At 38.9% G+C, this 23794-nt stretch overlaps 1 protein-coding gene across 1 annotated transcript in view; it reads left to right on the top strand.

Annotated features, from left to right (window-relative positions):
- Positions 1-14922: 14922 nt before the first annotated feature.
- Positions 14923-23794, top strand: part of NTNG1 (netrin G1) — a 331661-nt gene continuing 322789 nt past the window's right edge. Inside the window, exon 1 of the mRNA XM_065880721.1 lies at positions 14923-15168. Within this exon, the coding sequence (XP_065736793.1) occupies positions 14923-15168 (246 nt within the window). The remainder of the gene's footprint in view (positions 15169-23794) is intronic.

Consider the following 23794-nt stretch of genomic DNA (forward strand, 5'->3'; position numbering starts at 1 on the left):
AACATCTTAACAGTAATATGTATACCATGATATACGGTAACTGACAGGCTAGCTCTCTTCCTTTATTGCAAACTCAGCCTTCAGAAAATAGCTGAGGAGAGAGGTAGTTTCTGAAGTCTCATTTTACATAGATATCAAGAAAACTAAGTTTATAAATGCAGAGGAATTTGGGAATATGTGGAGAGGACATGTAACAAACAAAACCAGATTATTCATTTTTTCCTTATCACCAATACATCTCTTGCCTTTTTGGTCATAAACCCTTAAAAAGCTTGATTAACTGTTCCATCGTCATTAAAAAAGAAAAAAAAAATCTGAATTCTGCTTTGACTTAGAGAAGTACCAGTTACTGTAAATATCAATTTGTTGCTGTTTCCTTCCATTAGGCATAATGATTTCTAAATTTCTTGAAGTTTTGCATCTTTTTCTGTCCTGTTTTATCTTGTTCCCCGGTTCTTTCTGACAAATAGTTATTCTCCAACAAAAGTTTGAAGCACACTATTTTTGCTTTTTTGGATAGCAAAAATGCAAACCAGGGTGGAATGACTGGGGACTGGTTCTTTTATCAAATGCTTAATTGGTGTCTATAATTACTAATTACTCAACTCTATTATTCACGTGTGGCTTATCCCTGGTTAAATGTTTGAACCTTGGGTTTCCAGGTCACCAGTCAGCTCTGCATACATGTTCTCCCGCTGTCTGTGCTTGCTCAGGGAAATCCAACTAATTTTAATACCAATCTAAGCACAAAAGCTCATTAGGAAGGTATATCTCCTGCCGAAATAAGGCATATAATGTATTCAAAAGCAAGTATAGAAGTTTTTAAAATTATTTGCTGTTTTAGATTACTCCTCTTAACACAGAGTACTTAGAACTGCATGGGCAGTATCTGATCCTATTAGCTTGAGACACAAAGTTTCCATTTTTGTAGGTCAATAATAGTAAATTTTTAGCGTGTTCATATGTCTCAACCTAAATAACATAGGATACTTCCTTTCTCTTGATTTTCTCTTCTATTGCTCTCAATTCTTATTACAGATTTTCCATGTCAAAAGCACATAAGCACTCACCACAGAGGCCATCCATATGTGGCTGTGAGCTGCACTAATACCAAACTACTTGAAAGTGCCAAAATATGCCCTATTGTATTTGGCCTCCTGATTTTGTTCCCCCTGCTTCCTGGTCAGAAGGCCTTTTGCTCCTTTGTCTGCCAGATGAACACCTACCCATCTTTTGAGATGTAGGTCATGTACCACTTCATCAGCTTTTCCCAGGATTCACCAAGGAGAATCAGACATTCTCTCTTTGGGGTTCACCTGCTCCCCGTCGGTTTCAGTCTCAGCTCCTACGGCAGCATTGCATTGGTTGTTTACAAGTCCGTCTTCTCTAACAGCCTGTAAACTATGGGAAGGGACTGCTATTCATCTTATTTCTAATGTAGTCCCTAGCGCATAGGAGGTGTTTAATTCATGTTTGAGAATAAGGAAAAAGGAAGGGAGAGGGGAACAAGAAATAATTTCTATGATATCATAGGAATCTTACAATTGTGTTATTTTCTATGGGATTTCAAAGTCTGGAGGACGGACAATTGAGTTTCTTCCTGGCTTACTGAAGTAAGAAGAGAATTCATAATGCCTCTGATTTCATTCTTCTCCATTACACATTGAGGCAGGATTTAAGAGCATTAGTCATTTACCATAGGAGAGGGAGCCTTCTTGCCAAAGGAGGTGGCAGCCCACTGGGAAGCAAAGGCCACCTGGCACAAACCCATCTTACTAGAAGCCAACCCAGCTTATCTCCACTGTCTCCACTCAGCATAGAAGCTAAAGGATGGAAGCCACTGAGCTGATATAAACAGCAGTCAAGGCAGTCATTTCAGAACAGTAAAACCAAACTCAGAAGCAGAAGTCAAGAAAAGCAGGGAGAAACAGAATACAGCTCAAATCAGTGGCACCCTGTGATCTTAGATTTCTCTTCTGTGTCTGCTGTTTTTCTATTCTTGGACTATGTTTCATCATGGATATTCTCATTGCAGTGGTCAACCGAATTTTAGTTCAGCCCTTATGGCATTCCACCCCACGTTGATAAGACAGTTTAAGAACCTCTTGCAGAAGCTGCTAAACCACAGAGGCTGGACTCTATTGTAGTTTGGGCCAACGGCCTGATAGAGATCTTGGAAGTCCTGTACCATCATTTTAATTGTCTGCATCTTTGCCCCATCTTGAGTACAAAAGGAGTGTCCAGACTTCACCATTACCACTACCTTTCTCTTAATCAATCTCTAGTGTAAAATTAAAGATGCACATTACAGTTAGTCTAACTCTCTTTTCCCACATGATGGTATATACTCTACCTTGAGAGTTTTGCATTGCCTCTAGCCCCTGACAGGTGGTGTGGGTTCCATTAACGTTTACTGAATTTAAGGGAAGAACCATTGGGACAGAATTCATGGAAAGATCTCCAAATTAGGCAAGGGTTATTACTCAGTCTTCCTTCATATATTTTCTTCTCAATCTGGAAAGGCTGCTGATTTTGTTGTTGGAGAATAACTGAAAACATGAAAATTACATTTGAGGAAATTGACACAGCTGTTAATTTTTGAGACTGAACGTTTCCAGCCAACACACTGGATTAATTGGGAGATCTCCTTTTCTCAAGAAATGTTGATGATCTTAGACAAACTAAGCACAAAAAAATACAAGTTCATAGAGGCTTACTGAGTTTGTTCAGACCATAGCATTATCCAAACTCATTGCTCAGATGCCTCTTTTTGTAGCCTTGGAAAAAAGGTAAACTGTTAAACAAATATTGACTATGTGTTGCAAGTCTCAAAAAAACCAAAATAGGTTAAAAAAGGCTCAGGGTGTCATGATTTTGACAGATTTTACTGGTTGGATAAAAACATCTAGTGTCCCAGTGCTCTGAAAGCATAAAAATTAAGAAGTGATTTCTGTTGACTTCTTATGGGTGAGATAGGTTAAACACAATTAAGAAAACTATTCATGGTTCATAAAGTTGGGATAGAAAAGACACATGAAATACATATTTGACTATGACTAAAAAAGTTCATCTTTTAGGTTGGCATACTTTCTCCTGAAGAAAACACCAAAACCCAGATTTTGTTAATTTTTTCATGTTATTTTAACCAAAGCTTCTAATTTTATTATTTCCAAACTATTTTACACAGTGCCATATATTAGTAAGCACATGGGTGCTAAAGGTCATGTTCCTTGCATCAGTCATTAACTATCATTGGCTTATACAATCTGCTATTCTTCATGTTCTAGAATCAGTAACACAGTCACTGTGTGTATTTTCTTATATTAAACAATATGTTCTTTGGTCTGCTATCAGTCCTCAGAAGAATTAAATGAGGTTGTTGATATACTTATGTTGGGCATCTTGATATTTGGATAATTTGGGCTTGTAAATTTAAAGTTTCAAGATAAGTGTACTTGGTACACCTGCAACAGCAGGAAAATGCCAGTATAGTCAGTGATAGAGCCCAGTCCAGATGCTTATGACTTGTGAGAAGTTTAAATGTCAAAATATTTAAGGATTAAAAAATCCTGTTAGGTAAGGAACTTCAAAACCTGTCAAAACTACACTGCTAATGACTCTGTAATAAAACATGTCCCTGAGCACAGAGTGGAGGTAAGAAAGAGCTAAAGGTTTTACAACTACTAGGAAGGATGTTTCTACTGGCACACAAGCAGCAGTTATAAGAAGCATCTATCACATACTATACAACTGATCAAATAGGACTTGTACCTGATTTGGATATTTCAGACATCTAAGTCTTAGTTTAATATAGTGGGAATTAGTTCCTGTTACCAAGAAGGCTATTACTGAGTCCTGGGAATGGGCAAAAATTATTTGCACCTGCAAGAAACATTTCTTTTGTACCTACTTTATGTCAGATACTTTGCAGTATTTATAAAAAGACACATATCTTTTTGGACCAGATACATTGCAAATATGCTACTACAACCAGTTCATCATATTGATGTTACAAGTATTTAAACAACCCTGCCAAATCTCTACAAAGAAGGTTTTTAAGCAGCTAATAACCTAGAAAAGTGAACAAGAGTTAGAGACCTAATAGAATTACAAATAGATGAAAATCTAAGTTGAAGAAGAATGAGGAATGCAAGGAAACCAGCCAGAGATCTAAAGTCAGAGAACAGAAAGATTAAATAATTCTCCTCTAAAAGGAGAGAGAAAAAAGTAGAGTTGAAAGTTTAAATAAAAACAGAAAAATCATTCTTTCCAAAGGAAGTTAAATATATATATATGTATATATATACATATATATATACACACACATACACACACACACACACACACACACACACACATACACATAGGTGGAGAAAGTAAAGGATGATAGAAAAGATGCCAAGAAAATATCTAAAGTAAATTTCTGATTGTTGTGTATTATGTAAACAAATGTGCAAAGATATGTTCAGGAAAGCTGGTTTAATATGTAAATTCACAGGTGTTCAGTTTGATGAAGTATATCAAATCCACCCAAAGAGCTTTTTTGGAGAAAAAGTCCTTCCCACCCATCCCCACTAGAGGAGGGATCATGATCTGGAGGAGAAGGGGTTTTAATATTGAAAAGTCTACTCAGGGATACAGATTTCCTGCTCAGAGTTTAGGTCCACTTCTTTGTTTGGTGATTTACTAAGTATGAAGAGATCAGAGCAGATGTTGGAGAGAAAAATTCACCTCTGGAAGACTATCACTCTTGGAGTGGGAGAAGTTACTTACCTGGAGAGGGTCCCGTTCACATATTGGACTTATTTTGGCCTGATGTCTGCTTCCTAGTCAAAGGGAACCTGGGAATGAGGGAAGTTATAGTATAGGAAGAGGGGGAAGGAGGTTAGGTCTGAGACTTTGACAGCTGAAAGGGAAATTTCTCCAGGTTGGGAGCCAATATCACAAAGATCCTGGTATATCCTAGACTCCTAATCTCTGCACAGGTTTCTTTCCTTTACTTTTTACTGGAGAAACACCTGAAAAGATCAAACAAATCTGAGAATGGGAACTCAAAAGGAGTTTTCCTGGCTTGAGAGAAAAAGGCAGGAGGAAAAGGTAAGGATGAGAGCTGTCTGTATCTCAGTGCTCAGGCCAGGATGCCATTGAGAAGTGAGGGGGCTGCTTGGGCGTTGTTTCTCAGGTTGTACTGGCTTCTCAGAAGGGACTAGGCTCTGGTAGCCTATGAGGGAGGGTTAGGTGGTGAGTGGCCTCTCCCTGTAATCAGTATATTTTGACCCTGGAGGAGCATGGGCAGAGAGTGGACAAAGAGCCAGGAATGGCCACTGTCTAAGAACGCCTTTGAGGAGTTTATCCCTGCAGGTAACTCCTTTCTTCAATAACAGTGCTTGAATGTAGAGGTGGAGAGGAGGAAAGCAAGGAAATCACAGATTCCTGCAGTAGAGGGAGTCAAGGGAGAAAGGCTTCATCATGGCCTCTCAGAGGTTGGAGGGTCTAGGGTGCCTGGAATCCCTGTCTCCTTCCTGGCTGCTCAGGGCCAAGAAGGATCTGGTTACAGGCTCAGTTCAACAAGCTTCTTCCCTATGCACCTTCTGCCACCACCCCGCGCCCCCACCCCCCCACCCCCAGTCATGGCAAAAAAATGACCCCTCTGCTCTTAGCTCAGTGCTTCCATTGTGAGGCATGCAGTGAGTGACCAAGTGTCCCCAATTGCCCATTTCTTACCCTCTGCTTTGTCTTTAACAAACTGGAGTTCGACTTCTCTCCTCCACACAGGACCCTGAACTTGCCCCCAAATCCAAGCAAATTCTAAAACACAGAACATGCTTTCTTTTCAGTTTATCCCCCAAATTGGTGGACCACAGAGACACATTTCTTCTGAAACCAGCTGGTCACACCGTGATTTACTCCCTCTCATCTGACCAACTTTCCCTACTGCTTATGCCCCTAACCATACAAAAGCCCGGTTTCTGTTTGATTTTGAGATGCTTGCAGATTTGTGAGATCAGAGCTTTCTCCCTATTGCAATAGTCTTTCTTTTTAATTAAAGTCTCTCCCTATGTAAATCAGTCTGGATTTTTTTTTTTTTTCCTTGACGTTAGTGTGTAGCTGAGAGTGATCCCGGGTAAGTTTGAGCCCCACTGCTGGGGAAGGAAGTCTTGGGGCGGGGGGCATTTGTCTTTCTCTTTAGAATGGCGAGGAGGCCAGAAAAACCACAGCTCTCTCTTCAACTTTCCGAAGAAGAATGAATTTCTAAATAAGGAGGTTTGAGGCTTGCGCTGTAGGGGCCGCTGGCTGGGCAGGGGAATTGTTGGTTGAAAAACACCGTTGCGATCACAGCTAGGAGCGAGGGGTGTGCTTAGGGGCGGTTTTCGAGAGGAGAGCCAGGAGTGAGGGATGGGACGGGCGAGGTTATGAGTGGAAGGTACGTGAAGAGTTGGTAGAAATCGCGCTCGTGTGGGCAAGTTAGATGTGGCGGAGGTGAAGGGGAGTCGCTGAGCCTTGGTACTCCGAGGTCCTGGAGCGGCGGCAGCGGCGGCTAGAGCAGCAGCCGCAACAGCGAGCGGGACGGAGTTAGGACCGCTCGGAGCGCCCAGGTCTCGAGATAGTATAAGGTTTGCAATCCTTCCACTTGCTGGCAGTTGCAGAAGATCTGCTTTTAAGTGAAACGTACATGCCACCCCTCCAAGGGCTGCAGCTTCCCCCGTCTTGCTTCTTTCTCTTCTCAGGCCCTCCCTTGCGCTCACTCTGTGATTCGTACTCGCGCCTAAGTTTGCAGAGAGCTCGCTGCCGGCTCGGAGCCGGGTCCGGCCAGGAGCCGCGGGCGGGGTCGGGAAGCCAGTGAACGGCAATCCAGAAGCATCGTGGGCCATGTATATTTCATCAACTGGACTTTGGGTGCGTCGCGTCTCGCAACCATCAACGCTATGTGCAGTGACATTTCTGACTTGAGTGGAGGAATGCGCGAAGGAAGCCCGGACGAAATTGGTACCAGAGGATCTTCTTGGCGCCAATGCTAATTGTCCTGATTTATGTCCCTTGTGACTAAGCTCAACGTCTTCGTCTGAAATAAAATGAAACCTGTGCCAAGCGGGGTAGAACCACCGGGCCGCTGGTTCTGATCCCTGGGAATCAGGAAATCGTCCTGCAGCTGAAAAAATTAAAAAAAAAAAAAAAAGGATAGAGAAAAAATAGAAAAAAAAAATCCCTCAGTAAAAGTTTAAGGCGAGAAGTGGCAGAGGCAGTGGCGCGAGGAGGCGCGGAGGAGAGCCGGCAAGCAGAGGACTGGGCTGGCAAGACCTCCCGAAGGCTGCGATTTCATTATTAATATCACTATATTTTTGGAGGGAGAGGCACCTTTCTCATCTTCTCTTCCTCTCCGCCCGCCCCTATTCCCTCCCCCTCATCTACCTGTCAAAGTCACTGATCTTTTGCATTTCGGAAGAGGACGTCAACGGGAAGGAATTCCCCCTCTCGGCTAGGGCTCCGAGAGGGGGCTACGCGCAGGAGGCTCCCACCACTCCCCGGGGCCGGAGGCGAAGGTAATTAAGCGGCGGGTAGTGGCGGCCGGGCGCGGGGCTTCGGGTCCGCTAGGTCCTCTGCCGCCGCCGGCCAGGCGCAACCTGGACCCCGGGGGTGCGGCGGCGGGGCCGCGGCGCTTGGGTCCACACGCCTAGCTCTCCCGCTCCGCCCGCTCTGAAGAGGCTCGGCGTAACAGCCGCCGCCCGCCCAGCGCCGCCCGGGGCTCCGCTGCCGAGGCCGCCGCCCGAGGCGCACCAGGCTGGGCCCGGCCGCCGCCCCGCGCCGTCGGCTGGGTTCCCGCCGGGCGCTTAGCGAACCGGCCTCACGGTGAGTGCCGCCGGCTTCCCCACCCGCCGCGACCCGCGCGTTCCGCCTTTGCCCCTCTCCCTGCCGCTTTCCTCCCTCCCTCCCCCCGAACCTTCCCCCGCCCCCCCGGCCCGCCGCGCAATCCACGGGCGGGAGGGAAGGCTCCGGGTGGGCGAGGAACTTTGTGAAGCGCCATGTGGAGGCAGCGCGCGCGCACACACACCCCGCACACTCTCACACCCATACACGAGTCTTCCTGGTGTGCGCCCCGGGCAGGTTACGTGTGTGTGTGTTGTACTCAGTGCCTGGACTCACAGATACACAGCTCGCTCTCCTCCTCCCCACCCCCGACACCTGACCGCACACAACGCATCGGAGGGTTCTCTTTTCTTTTTCTTCTCTCTTGCTTTGCCAGTTGTCCTTGCTTGGGGAAAAAACTTGCCCTCTTGCCGGCCCTGTGGAGCTGGTGGCCACACTGAGCTTTTGAAGTTCCTTTCTTTTAATCTCCTTTATTGGTGCGAGATTAAAGCATTACTATCCCATGTTGTGCAGCTGGGGAGAAGGGAAAATTGAAAGAGGGAAAGACTTGGTGTAGGAATTTCATGTGGAATATTTTCTCAGGGGTTGATGGATTCGGCTAGAGACATTGAATCCTGTATGGATCTGTGGATATCTATATATAATACAAATAATACCGAATATTATTGGGCCCCAAATAACCAATTAAGTGATTCAGACACGGGAAAACTTAGATAAGAAAAGAAACTGCGCCCTCTGCTGTTTATTTTAGTAACCTCGCTCGGACTTCTTTTTTCTTTTTGTCTTTTCCAGAAATCCACTCAGGAGGTTGTCATTTTACAGGGCAGGGGAGGAAATTTTCTAGCGGAGATTTTAAGCAACTTTATTTGGAAAAGCTGGAGGTAGCGTTTCCATTCTCGCATCAGGTATAGATTTCCAGAGAGTAGAGGCTTTTGTTTCCCACTTCCTCCCCCAGTCTTCCCAGGGAATGGTAATGGAACCACTCATTATCATAACAGTTTGTCAATCTTTGGAATGGAAAATTCTGAGTAAGATTCAAAATTCCACTAAACATATGGTGTATCTGGCAGTAGATTTGCTCTAGAAATAAGGCCCTATTTTATGACTGAAAATACTAAAAGTTTTCTTATCTTACAGAATTGGGGAACAAAACAGAAGAATCTTCTAATAAAATCATTTATTCAATAAACTTAATGGTTCAGCTTGTTAGAAAAAAGTTTTCTAGAAATTTTCTTTTTCGCAGTAGCGGCAAGGTTTTTCTTATTTGTCTAGTCCTTGAGATCATCTCTAAAAAAAAAAACCTTGGGGAATTAACAACCCCAGGTTTCATTAATTAAGTATTTTGAACTGTAACTTGGACTGCCTTAAATGCTCCCCATCCCTTTTCTCTTTGGCAAGGGAAAATCAGCTCCATAATTGTTCAAGATTCTTTTGGAAGATAAATAACTTTCAATTTTTCATTAAGATGAAATTCGGTTCTTTGCATGGGGATCAGTTTGCAAAGAAACAATGTCTCAAGTATTTCACACAGCAGGTTGTTCTAGTTTACCATACATAAGGGATCTATTTTCCTTTTCTTTTCTGGGTGCCATGAAATAAGATCTATTTCACCACTGTAGACCAACATGAGGGAATTCAAAATTCCATATAGTTAGCTATTAATTTGGTGATACTTCCTATTGTGAAATTTTAAAAGGGTAATCTTAACATTTTGTAAGAAAACAGTTGATCTTATATGCACATAAGGCTGTTTTTCCTATTGAGATTTTTGTTTCATCAGCTTTCACTGGGTAGGTGTGCTAATATGATTCAGGTTAGGTTTTAGGAGAAGGCTAATGTATTTTGCTGTTTCCTTTTGTATATTTGTAAGTGGTGCATATACTTGTCTTTGCCTCTGTTGTTATTCTGAAAAAACATAAAATAGTAATGTTAAAAAAATTAAACTATTGCATGCTTAGTTGATATGCTTTCTAACTGTTGTAAGGATTTGTAAGAGAGAGTTTTAGAGTTATAAAAACACCAAGTCACTTGGAAAGAAATAAAATGTCATACAACTCAGAAAATTAATTGTATGTTAATGGAAAAACGTGTGTGTATGAATGTGTGTGTATAGGTCAGTAAAAGACTTAGCATACTTCTAAAAATAATTTTATCTTCAGAATCCAGAGTTTTGTTTCAAAACTTTAGGTGGGTGTAGGTTTTCTCAAATGTGTATTTGAAACCTTGGATTTCTGAACTTCTCTACATGACAATGAAAGATTTGTTGTTCTATATTAATGAAATAGCATATTTATTCTAGACTTAGCTGATTCTGAAATAATTTTATGTATTATCCCATCCCCAAACATCCTGCAAAATATATGCTATCTAATTTCCCTAATCGTTAGTCTCTTGGTGAAAACAGAGATCTTCCAAATCCTAAGGTGTGTTATTTGGTTTTATTAAGAATCTCATGATAGGCGGTTGCTCATAATACCCAATCAAGTATGAGTAAAATATGCCAATGATATTGCAGTACATGTTAAATTCCTTATATCTTGAAAGACAGTTAAAGGGATAGAAGCAAATTAAGATGACTCCCATCTCCCATTAAGATGACTAGAAAATGCTTTCTTCACAACAAATAAATGCAAAGAGCATTCAATATATGTTAAGTATCTCATCTAGTCAATCTTGTTATGACAGTGTTGGAAACTGCTAATTTTGATAGGTTATGGAATTTGGATATGTCTTTATCTCCTTATATTTTTCACTCAATGGAATATGATTATAGTCAATGTTCTTTTTGTTCCTTCCCATTCAGAAACATGCATATTTATAAAATTCTTAATGTCTATGAGGAATGAGTCAATAGCTGTCTATTTCAGGTGCCCCTGAAGAGCTGAGTGTTTATGGAATAAATAGCCTACTATCACCACCTCTCCTCCTAGCGAGATTATACAGTAAAACAAATGCCGAGAGCCAGCTAGAGTTAGTGGATTTACTGTCAGTATTTTCCTCTCTGTTGATGAAATTGTCAGTTGTTTTTGGAATGTAATTGTCTATAGTTTTGATCATTGTTACTTCCATGTAATGTTTAGGAGGCTTCTTTTCTAATGAAAGAAAGGACCTGTGAAATACCTTCTGCAAAGTTAACCCAAAGTGGAAGGGAATTAGCTACAGAATCCTGGAAAAAGATATGTTCCTTGTATGCAAAGCCATTTTATAGCCCATTTTAGTCCAGATCAGTAACACCTATCAACTTGAGGGCATGATGTAACTTTGTATTTTCACAGCGGCTTTGCAAATTTATATACCAGTCAGAGGTCTATGGAGTACTCATGGCATATTAATGGGTATTTCTATCAAAGAGGACTTCCCAAAAACTTTAGTGCACAGGTAGAGATGATAGCACTATTTGATTACAGTGAGTTCCCAAGGTCCGCAAAGTAAAGAACTAGAACTGAGGCCGCGCACAGCTCTTCTGAAGCTGCTCACATTTACGCGATACGAACACCTGAGACAAATTCAAAGCCCACGTTACTTGGCAATTAGTTCAGTTATGGGCAAGAAGGGATTGGTTTAGTATATTAAATCCCCGAATATGTCATTGACTGTCCTTCTCATAATTGGTTTGCCTGGCTATTTGCTGTGATGACCTAGCTTTTAAGAAGCTATTGGTGATTTTAACCTAGTTGAAAGCATAGCCAGATGGGAACTGGTGCCATTAGGTAAGAGAGGTTAAGGGGTAAATAATATCCTATTTTAAAATCATTTTATTTTCTTTGAAAACTCCATAATTATACTTTAATAGAAAATTCCTGATTTTGACAGAGGCTTCTCTTCCATTGTGTGTCATGGAAGTTCACAGATTTAATTTCTTTCTAACTTTGAATTAAGAGGATTTTCTTTGAAATGTATGTGGCACTGAAAAGTAAGGAGATCCTAACGTGAAGGATCCGCACTAAGTGATGCTACAAACATAAAAGCTGGAATGAAATCAAATAATTACGTTAAAGAACAACTTAGTGACCCTCTCCTCCTGATCTGTGATACGCTGCGGTCAATATCTTTTTCTGTGTCAATGGGAGCTCATTAAATGTAAATTCTGCAGACTGACTGAGCCATGCCATATTAGTGCTTGCCAAAGCCTGACATTTTTAATACATTAATAATATGTCTGTAATGTAATGGAAAACTGTTAATCACAACTGGTTATGGGCCAGAAATTTAAGCTATAATTGGCTGCTTCTTGTCAAGAATGTCTGTCGCACAGCCCTGCAACCGCCTAATATTCAAATGTGTTGCACTCCTTTGCATTTTTCTTTGTCAGCTTTCTAAATTCAATCAATGGTGTAGTCCATAATTCTGTGTAATGACCATCATTATCATTCTGGTGTACTTTAATGAGAATTCGTTACACTGGGATTGCTGTTGTGTCAGGAAATAGTAACAGGTTCCCACACATTTCCCTAGTGGGAAATTTTTCCAAATTTTTAGCATACATATATATGGTCATCCTTTATTTTGTGATTCAAGTGAGGCAAAAGGTGGATGAAGACAGTAGCCAAGAATAAATAGATTAGGGGGATAGTATTTATTGATTAAAAAATGTGATGATTAATCTCAGAGAATTCAAATATATACTTAAGGTCATATTTAAAAAATAATATTAAAAATTAGCTTGTAGTGCTCACTCATTTCCAACTCAAAGAAGTTCATTCCAGGTCTTCAAGAGCGTATGGTTCTTGATAAGTAAGTTGTTATGTATTTGAAACTAAGAATTTAAGTTAATAATTTCTGGTGTAGTAGATTTTACACTGCTTCAGTTATAAGGCCTACTTTTTCCTCCCCTTCATCCCCCCCCAAAAGTGTTTGTTCTTATTATAATAGAAAATGTAAATTTATATTATTTTAATACTTTTCGGATTATTGTCAAAAGTCCGCTGTTTCTGAAAATATCAACTTAAATTTCTAATGAATCCGAAAAAAGCAGAAGGCTGTAGTAGCCACAACACATGCTTCTCTGTGATTTTTTTTTTTTTGGTTTAGATTTCAAAATGTACTCAACACTATATAGTCTTTACGTTATAAGAAAGTGGCAGATGCAAATCTGTAGTGTATACATGTTTAGACAAACTGCTAATTATTGCTTCATAGTAACTCAAATATTCAACACTTTTCCTAATAGAAAATATCACAAATTACAGCAGTACGATAACATTTTATGAATTGAATATAATGAAAATTGCACTTGTATCCATAAAGCAATTATTATAAATTACTTTGCTATGGAAACACAATTCAGCCATCTGTTGGCATTTCATAGTCTCTGTGGCTTAGTTCATTTTAAGATGGTACATTATTTAAATATAGTGAATTCCTTTATAAGATTTTGTGAGGATAGTGAACTTCCATATTTAAACTGCTTAGTGTGAATTGAAGGGTCTATAATGGTATTTCCTAAAACTGTAGGCTTTTTTGTCATTTTACATTTAAAAAATAATTATTGGGACTATGACAATATAAACCAACTAATTAAGCAGATACGCTTTTCTTACACCTGGATTCCAAATATTATAGTTTGTTTGGATTTAGTGATTTCTAAAGAGAAAAGTTGCCAGTTAAACTCACCAATGATTTATACTCATAGTTAAGTAGGCTGTATTATCAGTTAACCAGAAGTACTTTTAAACAGTAATTTTTATTTTCTCTTAGAATTAGTGCCATATTATTCTGCTTCATGGCCTGTTAACTCACCCTCGGCTCTTTTTATATGTGCATTTTAAATTGTGCGTTTTACTACAGAGCTTTTAGTTTTAAAGCAGCATATAATATTCGCCTTTGGGACAAATTCTCTTCTTCTGTTACAGAAAGTAACTGCAAATGCAGATGTAATAGCTATAAAAAGATATAAGAAAATAGAAAATTCTTACGAAAGGAAAATTTGCTCCTCTGGTTTTATTTTTGAATTTTTTTTTCAGGGAGCCAAGTTATCTTTATCACTAAATGCAACTAAACAAAAGATGCTAACTTCTTCCAATATAATGAGCAAATCCAAAGGGAGAGGCTGTGCCAACAATGCCGGTTTTCACTCCAGTTAACAAAAGCTAAGAAATGTACAAGGAATTTGTAGATTTTTAGGGTCTCTTTGCTAAGAGACAAAAGGCATATTCTTTGTCATTGTTATAAAAGCGCTCATATCCCCCATTGTACTCCTGGAAGATTTTCCAGCACTGCAATATCTGAGAAATGTTTTAATCTAGCTGCTTGCTCTTGGTTTTGTCAAGATGGAAATATAATTTTTGAAGCAAAAACCTGTAACTCACCTGGAACGCAAACATCTGTCTTTGTTACGGAAGTGTTAAATCCTTCATTTCAAAATTCTCCCCGACGTGAATGATTTCTGTGGTTTGCTCATTCTAGCAAAGTAAAGGTTGTCCACATTACACCAATTTGCTTCATATTGAATCAAACCTCCCAAATGCCAATATAGCATACATTTTCTAATGCATTGATTGTGGGACAATAACTCTTATTTTTATTGTTTCTAAAAGGGTGTTGGTGCCAGAAGAAAAGAATGATTGATGGGAAGCAGACACCGAGCTATAGACACTCATCCTTTTGCTTCAGATACTGATACCTCAGTGCACCTGAGCAACGCTTATGAGCCGTGAGCATCTAGGATCACCCAGGGTTATTGGATGTACAATAGGAGAGCCATCATTTTGCTAGATCATTATCTGCTGCTGGACATCTTTTACAAAAACCAAACTAGACCCAAGTCTAATAGATATGTTCTAAGACAATGAAAAAGCTGCAAGTTGTTGCTAACGCCTAATGCATAAGTATGCTAGGTTTCCACCAAAGTCCTCAATATACCTGAACACGCGCAATATCCGAATCCTTCACTTTTAGTTTTGGAACCTACTTTGAAGTCTCATCCTCTTTTTTTTGTTTGTTTTTTGTTAAATATACAAACCTACCTACCTATAGACATACATGTATATGTAAACTAGAGACCACAGATAATCAAACCCGGCTTTTGTTACCACGAAGATTGCCAAGAATTTAGAGATGTATTTGTCAAGATTCCTGTCAATTCATGCCCTTTGGGTTACAGTGTCCTCAGTGATGCAGCCCTACCCTTTGGTGTGGGGACATTATGATGTGTGTAAGACTCAGATTTACACAGAAGAAGGGAAAGTTTGGGATTATATGGCCTGTCAGCCGGAATCCACAGACATGACAAAATATCTGAAAGTGAAACTGGATCCTCCGGACATTACCTGTGGAGACCCTCCTGAGACATTCTGTGCAATGGTGAGACAACCTTTTTGAATAGAATATTTCATGTTAAGTGCGGGCATGTTGTATATGCATACAAATGTGTTAAGTGTAAAGACTCAACTCAGGTAATGAGCTGAATCTGCAAGTGGCAGATTTGTGCTAAACAGGCTAGCTTCATTCTCAGTGGAGGCCTGCACCACCTGGAATTACAGTTTGCACAGTGTGATTGATGCACTGGAACTTACCTTCCTGCAAACCAAAGGTTTCACTGAGACAAGTGCACTGAATATAAATTATAAAAACAAAAAGTCCACTGAAGTTTAAATTTCAGATTGGAGATTGGGAATATGATTAGGCTATATGTGATATCATAAGGATAAAACCCATTGGTAAACCAACTTTAAAAACATAAAGGTTTCTTCACATACATATTTAAATTAAGGCTAGTCCTATGTTCCATAGTTCAAGACTAGAGTAGATGTCCTGGTTTTCCTCATCAGGAAACTGCTATGGTTTGGAAATCCTCGGTTAGGAGACCAGTGAGAAGGGAAGCAGAAGAGGAGACAGGGGCTAAAGCCTCATGAGAAGCTTTTCCAGAAGAGTCTTATTTGTCAACTTATGCAGCCTCTTGTTTACAAGGGTTGTGGTTTTCCATAGAAAAGTTTGGAATATGGAAAACGTGTTTATTGAAAAAGTAATGATATGGAGCATACAAATTCAAATACTCTCCTTTTGATAAGCAAAGTTAGATAATTTGTTGTTTTCATAGTATATATAAGTCTTTTTCTGAGTGGTAAGGTAAATGGGATGTGAAAAGGTAATATAGGAGTGACAAATTGAATTTTCACTAGAGATGTTGCTGAAAATATACCCATAAGGTATTAGTAAAGCGTTTGGTGATTGAAATGATGTAAATCAATGTGCTAAAGGATTCAGACAGTGTGTTCATTTGGTTTATGATGTTGCTTTTTTTTGTTATAGGCGGTCTTTATTTGATACAGGAACTGTTGTGGTCCCATTTTTCACCACGTAACAGATGTAATCGTATGGCAGATTTTGATAGTATCCTTACCTGACTTTATTATCTTGAACCTGGCCTGGCATTTTCAGGATAGTAAAACTATTAATCAAAGTAGCATCTGTTCACAGTCCCTAGTGAGTTAAATTAGCATAAGATCATCTTAGACCTAGCACTGTAGAAAAGGTTTTGTAACAGGAAACAGTTTTGAGCACTAAACAGTGCTTTCACCTAAAAGCTAAGGGCTTGCCATTTTTCAGAAGTGCCTTTGGGGACTGGTTTGAATTATAGTCTAAACCTGATTTTGCGGAGAGTGAGAAAAAGAGCTTGGCTATTAGGTGTCGCTATGACTAAAGTGCTCTGAAAGACTAAATATTTCAAAGAGAGGACCGTCTCTCTGGGTAGCAGGTATGTGCTTTGCAAAGAAGTTGCCTTTTAGAAATCAGAGACTTCCAGAAGAGGAGTCTATTCAAACACATTAGGAAAACTATAATAAATCTGCAAAAGAGCAGGGACATTTTTTGGCTTTATGTAAGATTTTTAATAATCTCTCATAAAAGGTCATATTTAAGATCTCATTGCAAATCTGGGGTGAAATTGCTGTTCAGGTGACAGGTTTGGCCCAGAACTCCTTAGCAGAGGATGAGTTCTGGGCCAAATCTTCGTATTATTAAGAACACTCTAACTCTATATATTGGTTTGCATGCACTTGTAGCAATATTTCTCTTCTGGAATTGTTTAATAATTTACAGATCTAAGTAAAATAGCAAAGATCCTTTCTCACAGTGCTGTTTGAACTTGCATAGGCCCCGTATGATGTGTTCAACATGTGATTTGAATGTGCAGCTTCCCTGGTGTCAGCCTCTGGCAAGAGAATGCTTGCTCAGCACTGCTCCTGTCGGTCGTGTTGAAGGGTTTACTTGGTGTCTTTAGCATGCCTCTTTCTCCCATCTTGAGTGGGAGAGGGTGCATTATAGAACTTCTCACGCCTGACTTTTACAGTGACATGGTCTAAGGTCCTTAAACAAGCCAATTCCTACCAGTTTACTGGCTAAGTGATGTTAGAGACCAAAAGAGAAAAAAGTAAAAATGATATCCCTTAGCTTTCTCAGGTGCAGTAATATGTGTACTTTACATGTTTATGTGAAACTCCACAGGACAGTGTTTTAAAAGGCTACATCTTACTGTGATACAGATATTCAGAAGTCTTGGTGGGTTTAAGTTTGTCATTGGACAGAATTGTTTTCCATGGGAGAGTGTGATGTTTGTGAGATGTTACCTGTCAGTGCTTAATTTGGACTCCTTAATATACATTTGATTGGCATAACAGGTTTAATAATCTGTACTTTAAATACATAGTTTGAGACTATTTGTATGCATATTATATACCAAGTCAAAGATAGTGACCTAATATAGCAACACTTCCTCTCTGCAGTTTTGTATTTTCCATAAAACTCTTTAGTGTAAGGTTTCCTGACACAGGCTGTAAAGCTGTTTCAGGATGCTGTCATATCAGACCTGTTTAGGTGCTCCTTAGCCCGAGGTCTAATGGGAATCCATAAAGTCATTTGTGTTATGACTTTCACATTCTCCCCTCCTTGACACACGCATCCATACCTGCTCCCTCAGAGTCGTTATGGCCTATTACATCAGGGCAGCTGCCACATAAGCACAATCACTGCTTAGCCCTGATATGTAAATGTTTGCTGCAAAATGGTTTCAGTAATCACCTGCTCAGCTAGTGACACCCTTATTAGCTGTGACTACAGCAGTTCTGAGCACCGAGGGGACATTTGGTCAGAGAAATACCCTATAATTCCCATAGCCAATTTATCTAATATAAAGTTGAAGTTCATTGGCGATGCATTGAGAGTTTGTATTGCTGCTTTTTGCATTGCCTCCATCATTGTACGCCAGTGACCATCCATGAATGCTACATTTACTTTAGAGTGAAATTTTAGGGAAAAAGGACCACATGATTCCATTTAACAGTAGATCTCTGTTTATTAACCTGGATAACCTACTTAATAACTCTTTAATATCTAGTGATTTTAAATTTTTGTATAGTAATAGTACCAGCATTTTAAACATTAGTTTTATGGGAGATTCTACTATTTCTACTTATGGTAGTGAAATAGGGGACTAGAAATAGATATACACATATACATATATATGCATGAATTTTGTATATTGAGGCCATACATTTTCTTTTTAATTTAATCTGATATATTCCTTGTAAGTTGTCGATGGCTTAAAGAACTCTGTTTTTGTTAAGGGTGAAGAATCTGAAGGGTAGAAGAGGGTTAAGCAATTGTTTTTAGGCTGACATAACATGTTAGTATAGATCATGTCCTTCCTTCAGCCACATAAAAGCTTCAGGTAGCACAGCTTTGTCAGAAAACACAGATCATCTAGTGACCACAATTTGTTTCAATTTGCATAAAGAGCACATAGGATGATCTGAACCTGTGTGTAAAGCTGAAGTGACAACACAAAGTTATGACTTGTTCTTTGTGTTTAGACAAACTTAGCTGTCATATCTCCACGCAACACCCCAGTGGCTTAAAAATGGCAAAATTATCTGCAATTATCTCCAGCCTGCAGCTCATTTTCTGGATACGTTAAACAGAAACTTTCAAAAGAAGCCTACAGATGGAAGAAGTCATGGGCGTTTGTATAATTTATGGCACAGAAGTGCTGATGTCAGTAGAAATGTGAGCCCTGGAGTGCACCTATGGATTTCAGAACCAATCAAATCTAAATTAGGAAACAAAGATTATTAAAAAGTCTTCTGTGCATGTAATTTTGACATAATATTCTGAGGTGGACATTAAGTGCTTCCCTTGGAGACCTTTGGCATCATTAATGCAGCACGCCTTTAATTACATGTAGACTCATATTACTAAAAAATGGAGAAAATAAAGTACTCTGAGGTGTAGTTAACAATACCCTAGTTATGTTTACTGAAATAATTAAAAGAAAGGGTATAATTTTTCTAAGTAAAATGTCAGAATTTGAAATGAAAATGGATTTTCTTTAGGAAATTTACTCATGTGCGCCTGTGCTCTTGTTAGGCATTTATTCAAGCACCATAGCAGGTCTATTAATGATCATTCCATATTGTGCTATTTCCAGATAGACTCCTATTAAGAAAAACATTTTTAATTACTGTAAGCATTGTGGATAGAGCATATTTCATTATGTTCAAATGGAATTTACAAAAGTTGTACAAAGCCTTCATGTTTTATAATTTTAAAGGAACCCAGTGGGATGAATGAGTGGTGACACATAGTCTCAGGGCTATCTATAACTTACATTTCTGATTTGGCATCGGCTCAGGTTGCGATCTGGTGGCTATCAGGTGGCTTTAGAGAAGTTAATTTGATAAATTTAGTTACGTTTTCAATGACAAGGCATTAATATCAATTTTCCAAAAACTGGAAATGACACTGATTTACATAATAGTCAAATAACCCTGCACTCTGTTCACGTGAAACATAATTTAATAAATGAGCGAAGTTTTAATAACAGTGACATCTTTCCTGTGAATTGATTTATCCCTTAATTATGCCAGAATGGAATTTTTAAAAATCTTCAGTTCCTTCATTATTAACACTTCATTGTTATTTAGTTCATTATTTAGACTTACTTCTTAGAAAAGTTTAATTTATGTTTGCAGTGAATTAAGTTCCACAGAGATCAATCTTTCTCATATGTCACTATATCAAGTATTCCCTTGTTAAGGAGCCAACAGTAGCTCCTTATTATCTATTGCATCAAGTCTAAAGTACTCTACCTGGTTTTTAAATCTGAGTGTTTACAACCTTATTTCCCATTACTTCCCATCAGGACCCAATGGCATTTCCAAGGGATTTAAGACTAGCAGTCTCATTGGAAGGGGACTACTGGATTTGGGTTGAGGCTGCATTGGCATAGCATGCATGGTTTATGCAGGAGGCCTTGAGAGGGAGCTGATAAATATTATGGTGGGGCTAACCAAACTTAAAACCACCTCATGTCATTCATTGTTCCCAGACAGTGTTCTCTACGTGCTCGAGTACCCTTGTCTCTGTTGAGCTAATGCACAAATATTACTATAGACTACTGTATGCAATGTGAAGTGAACAGAACATATAGCACGTGCAAAATCTGGTGGTGGTGGTGAGAATCAAAGTCAAATAACATATGGTCCCTGCCCCCAAAGGAAGTAAAAAAGAGTCCTAAGCAAAATTAATACGAAGTGTTGTGTAGCCAGAGGATGGGGACGAGGACGTAGAGGTAAGACCAGCACTCATAGTTTAAAGGTGAAACATTATTTTGCTGCATATTAAAGAGCCACTTGGAAAATATTGTCTGGTAGCCAAGTGCCTGATGTTAAACTGTGTTTGAAGAAGACAAGAAAAAGGCTGGGTGCAGCAGATGGACACACAGCATTTAAATGATAGCCTAGTGGCGTGTTTAATGGTAGATTTGACACCTTATATCTGGAAAGATGGAAGAGGAGCAAAAATTCGTAGAACCTGATGAGTTAGACTTGTGTGTATATATATATATATATATATATATATGTATTTCTCAACTTAGGAGATGCTGAAGTATGCTGCATAAGATAAGCATGGCTCATATACCTGGCGCTCCAACTTCACACAAAGTTTAGGGGCATCATTTTACTGAATGCACAAATACAAGATTTTAAAGGTGAAACATGAGACCTCAATATAATTACTGCCTTGTAGTGGACTACTTTGAATTACCTCCTTCAGTTACCGAAGAGGTAGCCTTGTCTGCTCTAGAGGAATATCACTTGAAAATATAAGAACTAGTGTCCTAAAAAACCCATAGTCTCTCTGGATTGTTTTGGGGTCTCTCAGGCATATTCTGTAAACTTTTGGTGGTGGTGGTGGGGTTTGTTCTGCTTAGCTCTGGAACTGTGCGTGGGTCTTAGTCTGGCATCTTGATCCTTTGACGTTAATGACTAGTGTCATCACACAAGAAGTCCCTCATCTCATGTTTTTCTCTACCAGGAGAAGCAGAAGACATTCCTCTTGCTTGGAATAGTCTCCACTTATCCCAATTCCACCCATCCTTCAAGGTCTGTGTCAAGTTAGTTTCTCTGTATACTTCCTGCCAGTTTCAGCTCTTATCATTCTCTTGACCTTTTAATTATGTGATTAAAATATATGCCTGTCTATCTACTCTACTATACTGTACCATTTAGCACTTCATTTCATCTTATTGATTTATGTACCCACATACACATATGTTTCATGTGTTTACCTTATCCTGACTCTTGGTCTGGATCACTGCCCTTTAAGTGAGATAATATGTGAGACAGCCTCCTGTACTCTCTGATGCAGAGTAGGAGCTCAACAGAAACTATGTATTATATTGTGTTTCTACCTTACAGCATTTATCATATTTCTAGGCAACAAATAAATAATAACATGTTTTTAACTGATTAATTGATCAGTTGATTGAATATAGTATTTGGTTTTCTGGAATGTTTTCTATTTCTCGAGGACTTTTATCATATATCTGGTTTTTCCCTCTGTAAATTAAGAGACAACTAGAAAAATTTAGCTAATCCATTTGGGCAGCTTATAATGATGTTCTCAAAGGAGAGGTGGGAGAGAAAAATCTACTCTGAGTTTCAACACTGACAGTATGTATGAAGGATTCTTTTTTCCATTTCTAATTGAATCTTTTAAAAAATAGTTTTCCAAGTAAAAAATTTGGAAAAGATGAAAAACCTAACACTCAACATTGAAATCATTATGCCATATTTCTTAAAAGTCTCTCTCCCTAAATATTGGGCTGGCCAAAAAGTTTGTTCTTTTTGGCCAACCCAATATAATATACATTTTGTTTTACAAAATCAGAATCATAGAATCATCAGATATAATTTTTCATATTTTTTCATTTACTACTATAACTTTATCATTTAGTTAGATCATTTATATGTGCTTAGAAAGTATGATTTGATAGCTATAAATATCCTATTATATGGATATATAATATTTTATTTAATTATGCTCCTACCTTGATGACTTGATGTTATTTTCATTTCATTTTTTTTCTATTGGTTATAATGCTTTGATGAACATGTATCAGTATAGTTTTCTTTATTAAACCTACTCTTCTTCTCCCATATTCCAAACCTCCCATATTAAATGCACATGTTTTTAGGATGGTGAGCTCATCATATTGACTTTAGTTGAGGCTAAAGAGTTAGGCTGTATTCTTTTACTCTCAAGGGTAGAATCCTACTGAATGGAAGGGGCATTCTCTGTGTGAATCTTGGGGAAAGAGGTGTTGGACTTAAACCAAGATGTAGGACTTAGGCAGGTCCCCTCTCAGTGGGCCTTGTTCTCTTTTGTCTGGACTTGAGAGAGCTTCTAGAGGTAGAAGGAAGACAGCTTCTGCCACACGGTAGAGAGCAAAGTCAGGAGACCTCTTTGGGAGCAACAAGCTGAAGATGAGCAAATTACACCTTGTAGACTATACCTGTGGCTTTAAAACTTGCTTTAAGCTGATCCACAGTGAGAAATACATTTTATATTGGAACACAGTAAACACACACTTATCCACACACACACAACCAAAACAAAAGCTTTGCAGAACAGTCCTTACCCGTTTATATGTGCTATGCCCTCTGATATTTTTTTTCCTTTATATTCCTTTTTCTTCTTTAACAAATAATTGAAAATTACATATTGATGGTTGTGTACAAATTATAAGTAGCAGTGTTTTTGAACCTTGCATAAATGGAAAAATAGTGTACACATTATTATATAGCTTCTTTCTTTTAAATTTAACATTATATTTTTGAGATATACTGCTTTGTAGTATTCTACCCTATGGATATTTCTTTAATCAATCTTCTATTTAGAGACATTTAGGTTGTTTCTTATACTTTAAGGCTTTTAACTGGTGTCAAACTGTCCATCAGAAAGATAGTTTATCTATACTTCCTCAGTATTTTATGAAATGCCCTAGTAGCTAGATCCTCATCAATACTGAGCATTATATTCTTTTTTAAAAAATTGATTGATTGATTGCCACATTGGGTCCTCGTTGCTGCGCGCGGGCTTTCTCTAGTTGCGGTGAGCCAGGGCTACTCTTTGTTGCGGTGCACGGGCTTCTCATTGCAGTGGCTTCTTTTGTTGTGGAGCATGGGCTCTAGACGCGCGGGCTTCAGTAGTTGTGGCACGTGGGCTCAGTAGTTGTGGCTCACGGACTCTAGAGCGCAGGCTCAGTAGTTGTGGCACACGGGCCACAGCACATGGGATCTTCCCAAACCAGGGCTCGAAACCTTGTCCCCTGCATTGGCAGGCAGATTCTTAAACTCTGCGCCACCAGGGAAGCCCCTGGACATTATATTCTTAAATTTTCTTCTGATATAGGGCCTTAGCAGATAAATTATATAGTTTACCAAAAACGATATTGATGAAATTATCCTTATTCCCACCACCTTTTCTGCTAAGATAATAATTTTTAAAATTTGGCATTGATATACAAACATATTGGAAGGGGAAAATGACATTTCATTTTTAAAGATGTATTTATTTGCTTATTGAAAAGATTGAGTTTTTAAATATGTTTCTTGGCCATTCAAACTTTCTTATTCCTAATTGTAGTAGT

This window comes from Phocoena phocoena, chromosome 1 (genome assembly GCF_963924675.1).
Source record: "Phocoena phocoena chromosome 1, mPhoPho1.1, whole genome shotgun sequence".
In the NCBI taxonomy this organism is placed as follows: Eukaryota; Metazoa; Chordata; class Mammalia; order Artiodactyla; family Phocoenidae; genus Phocoena; species Phocoena phocoena.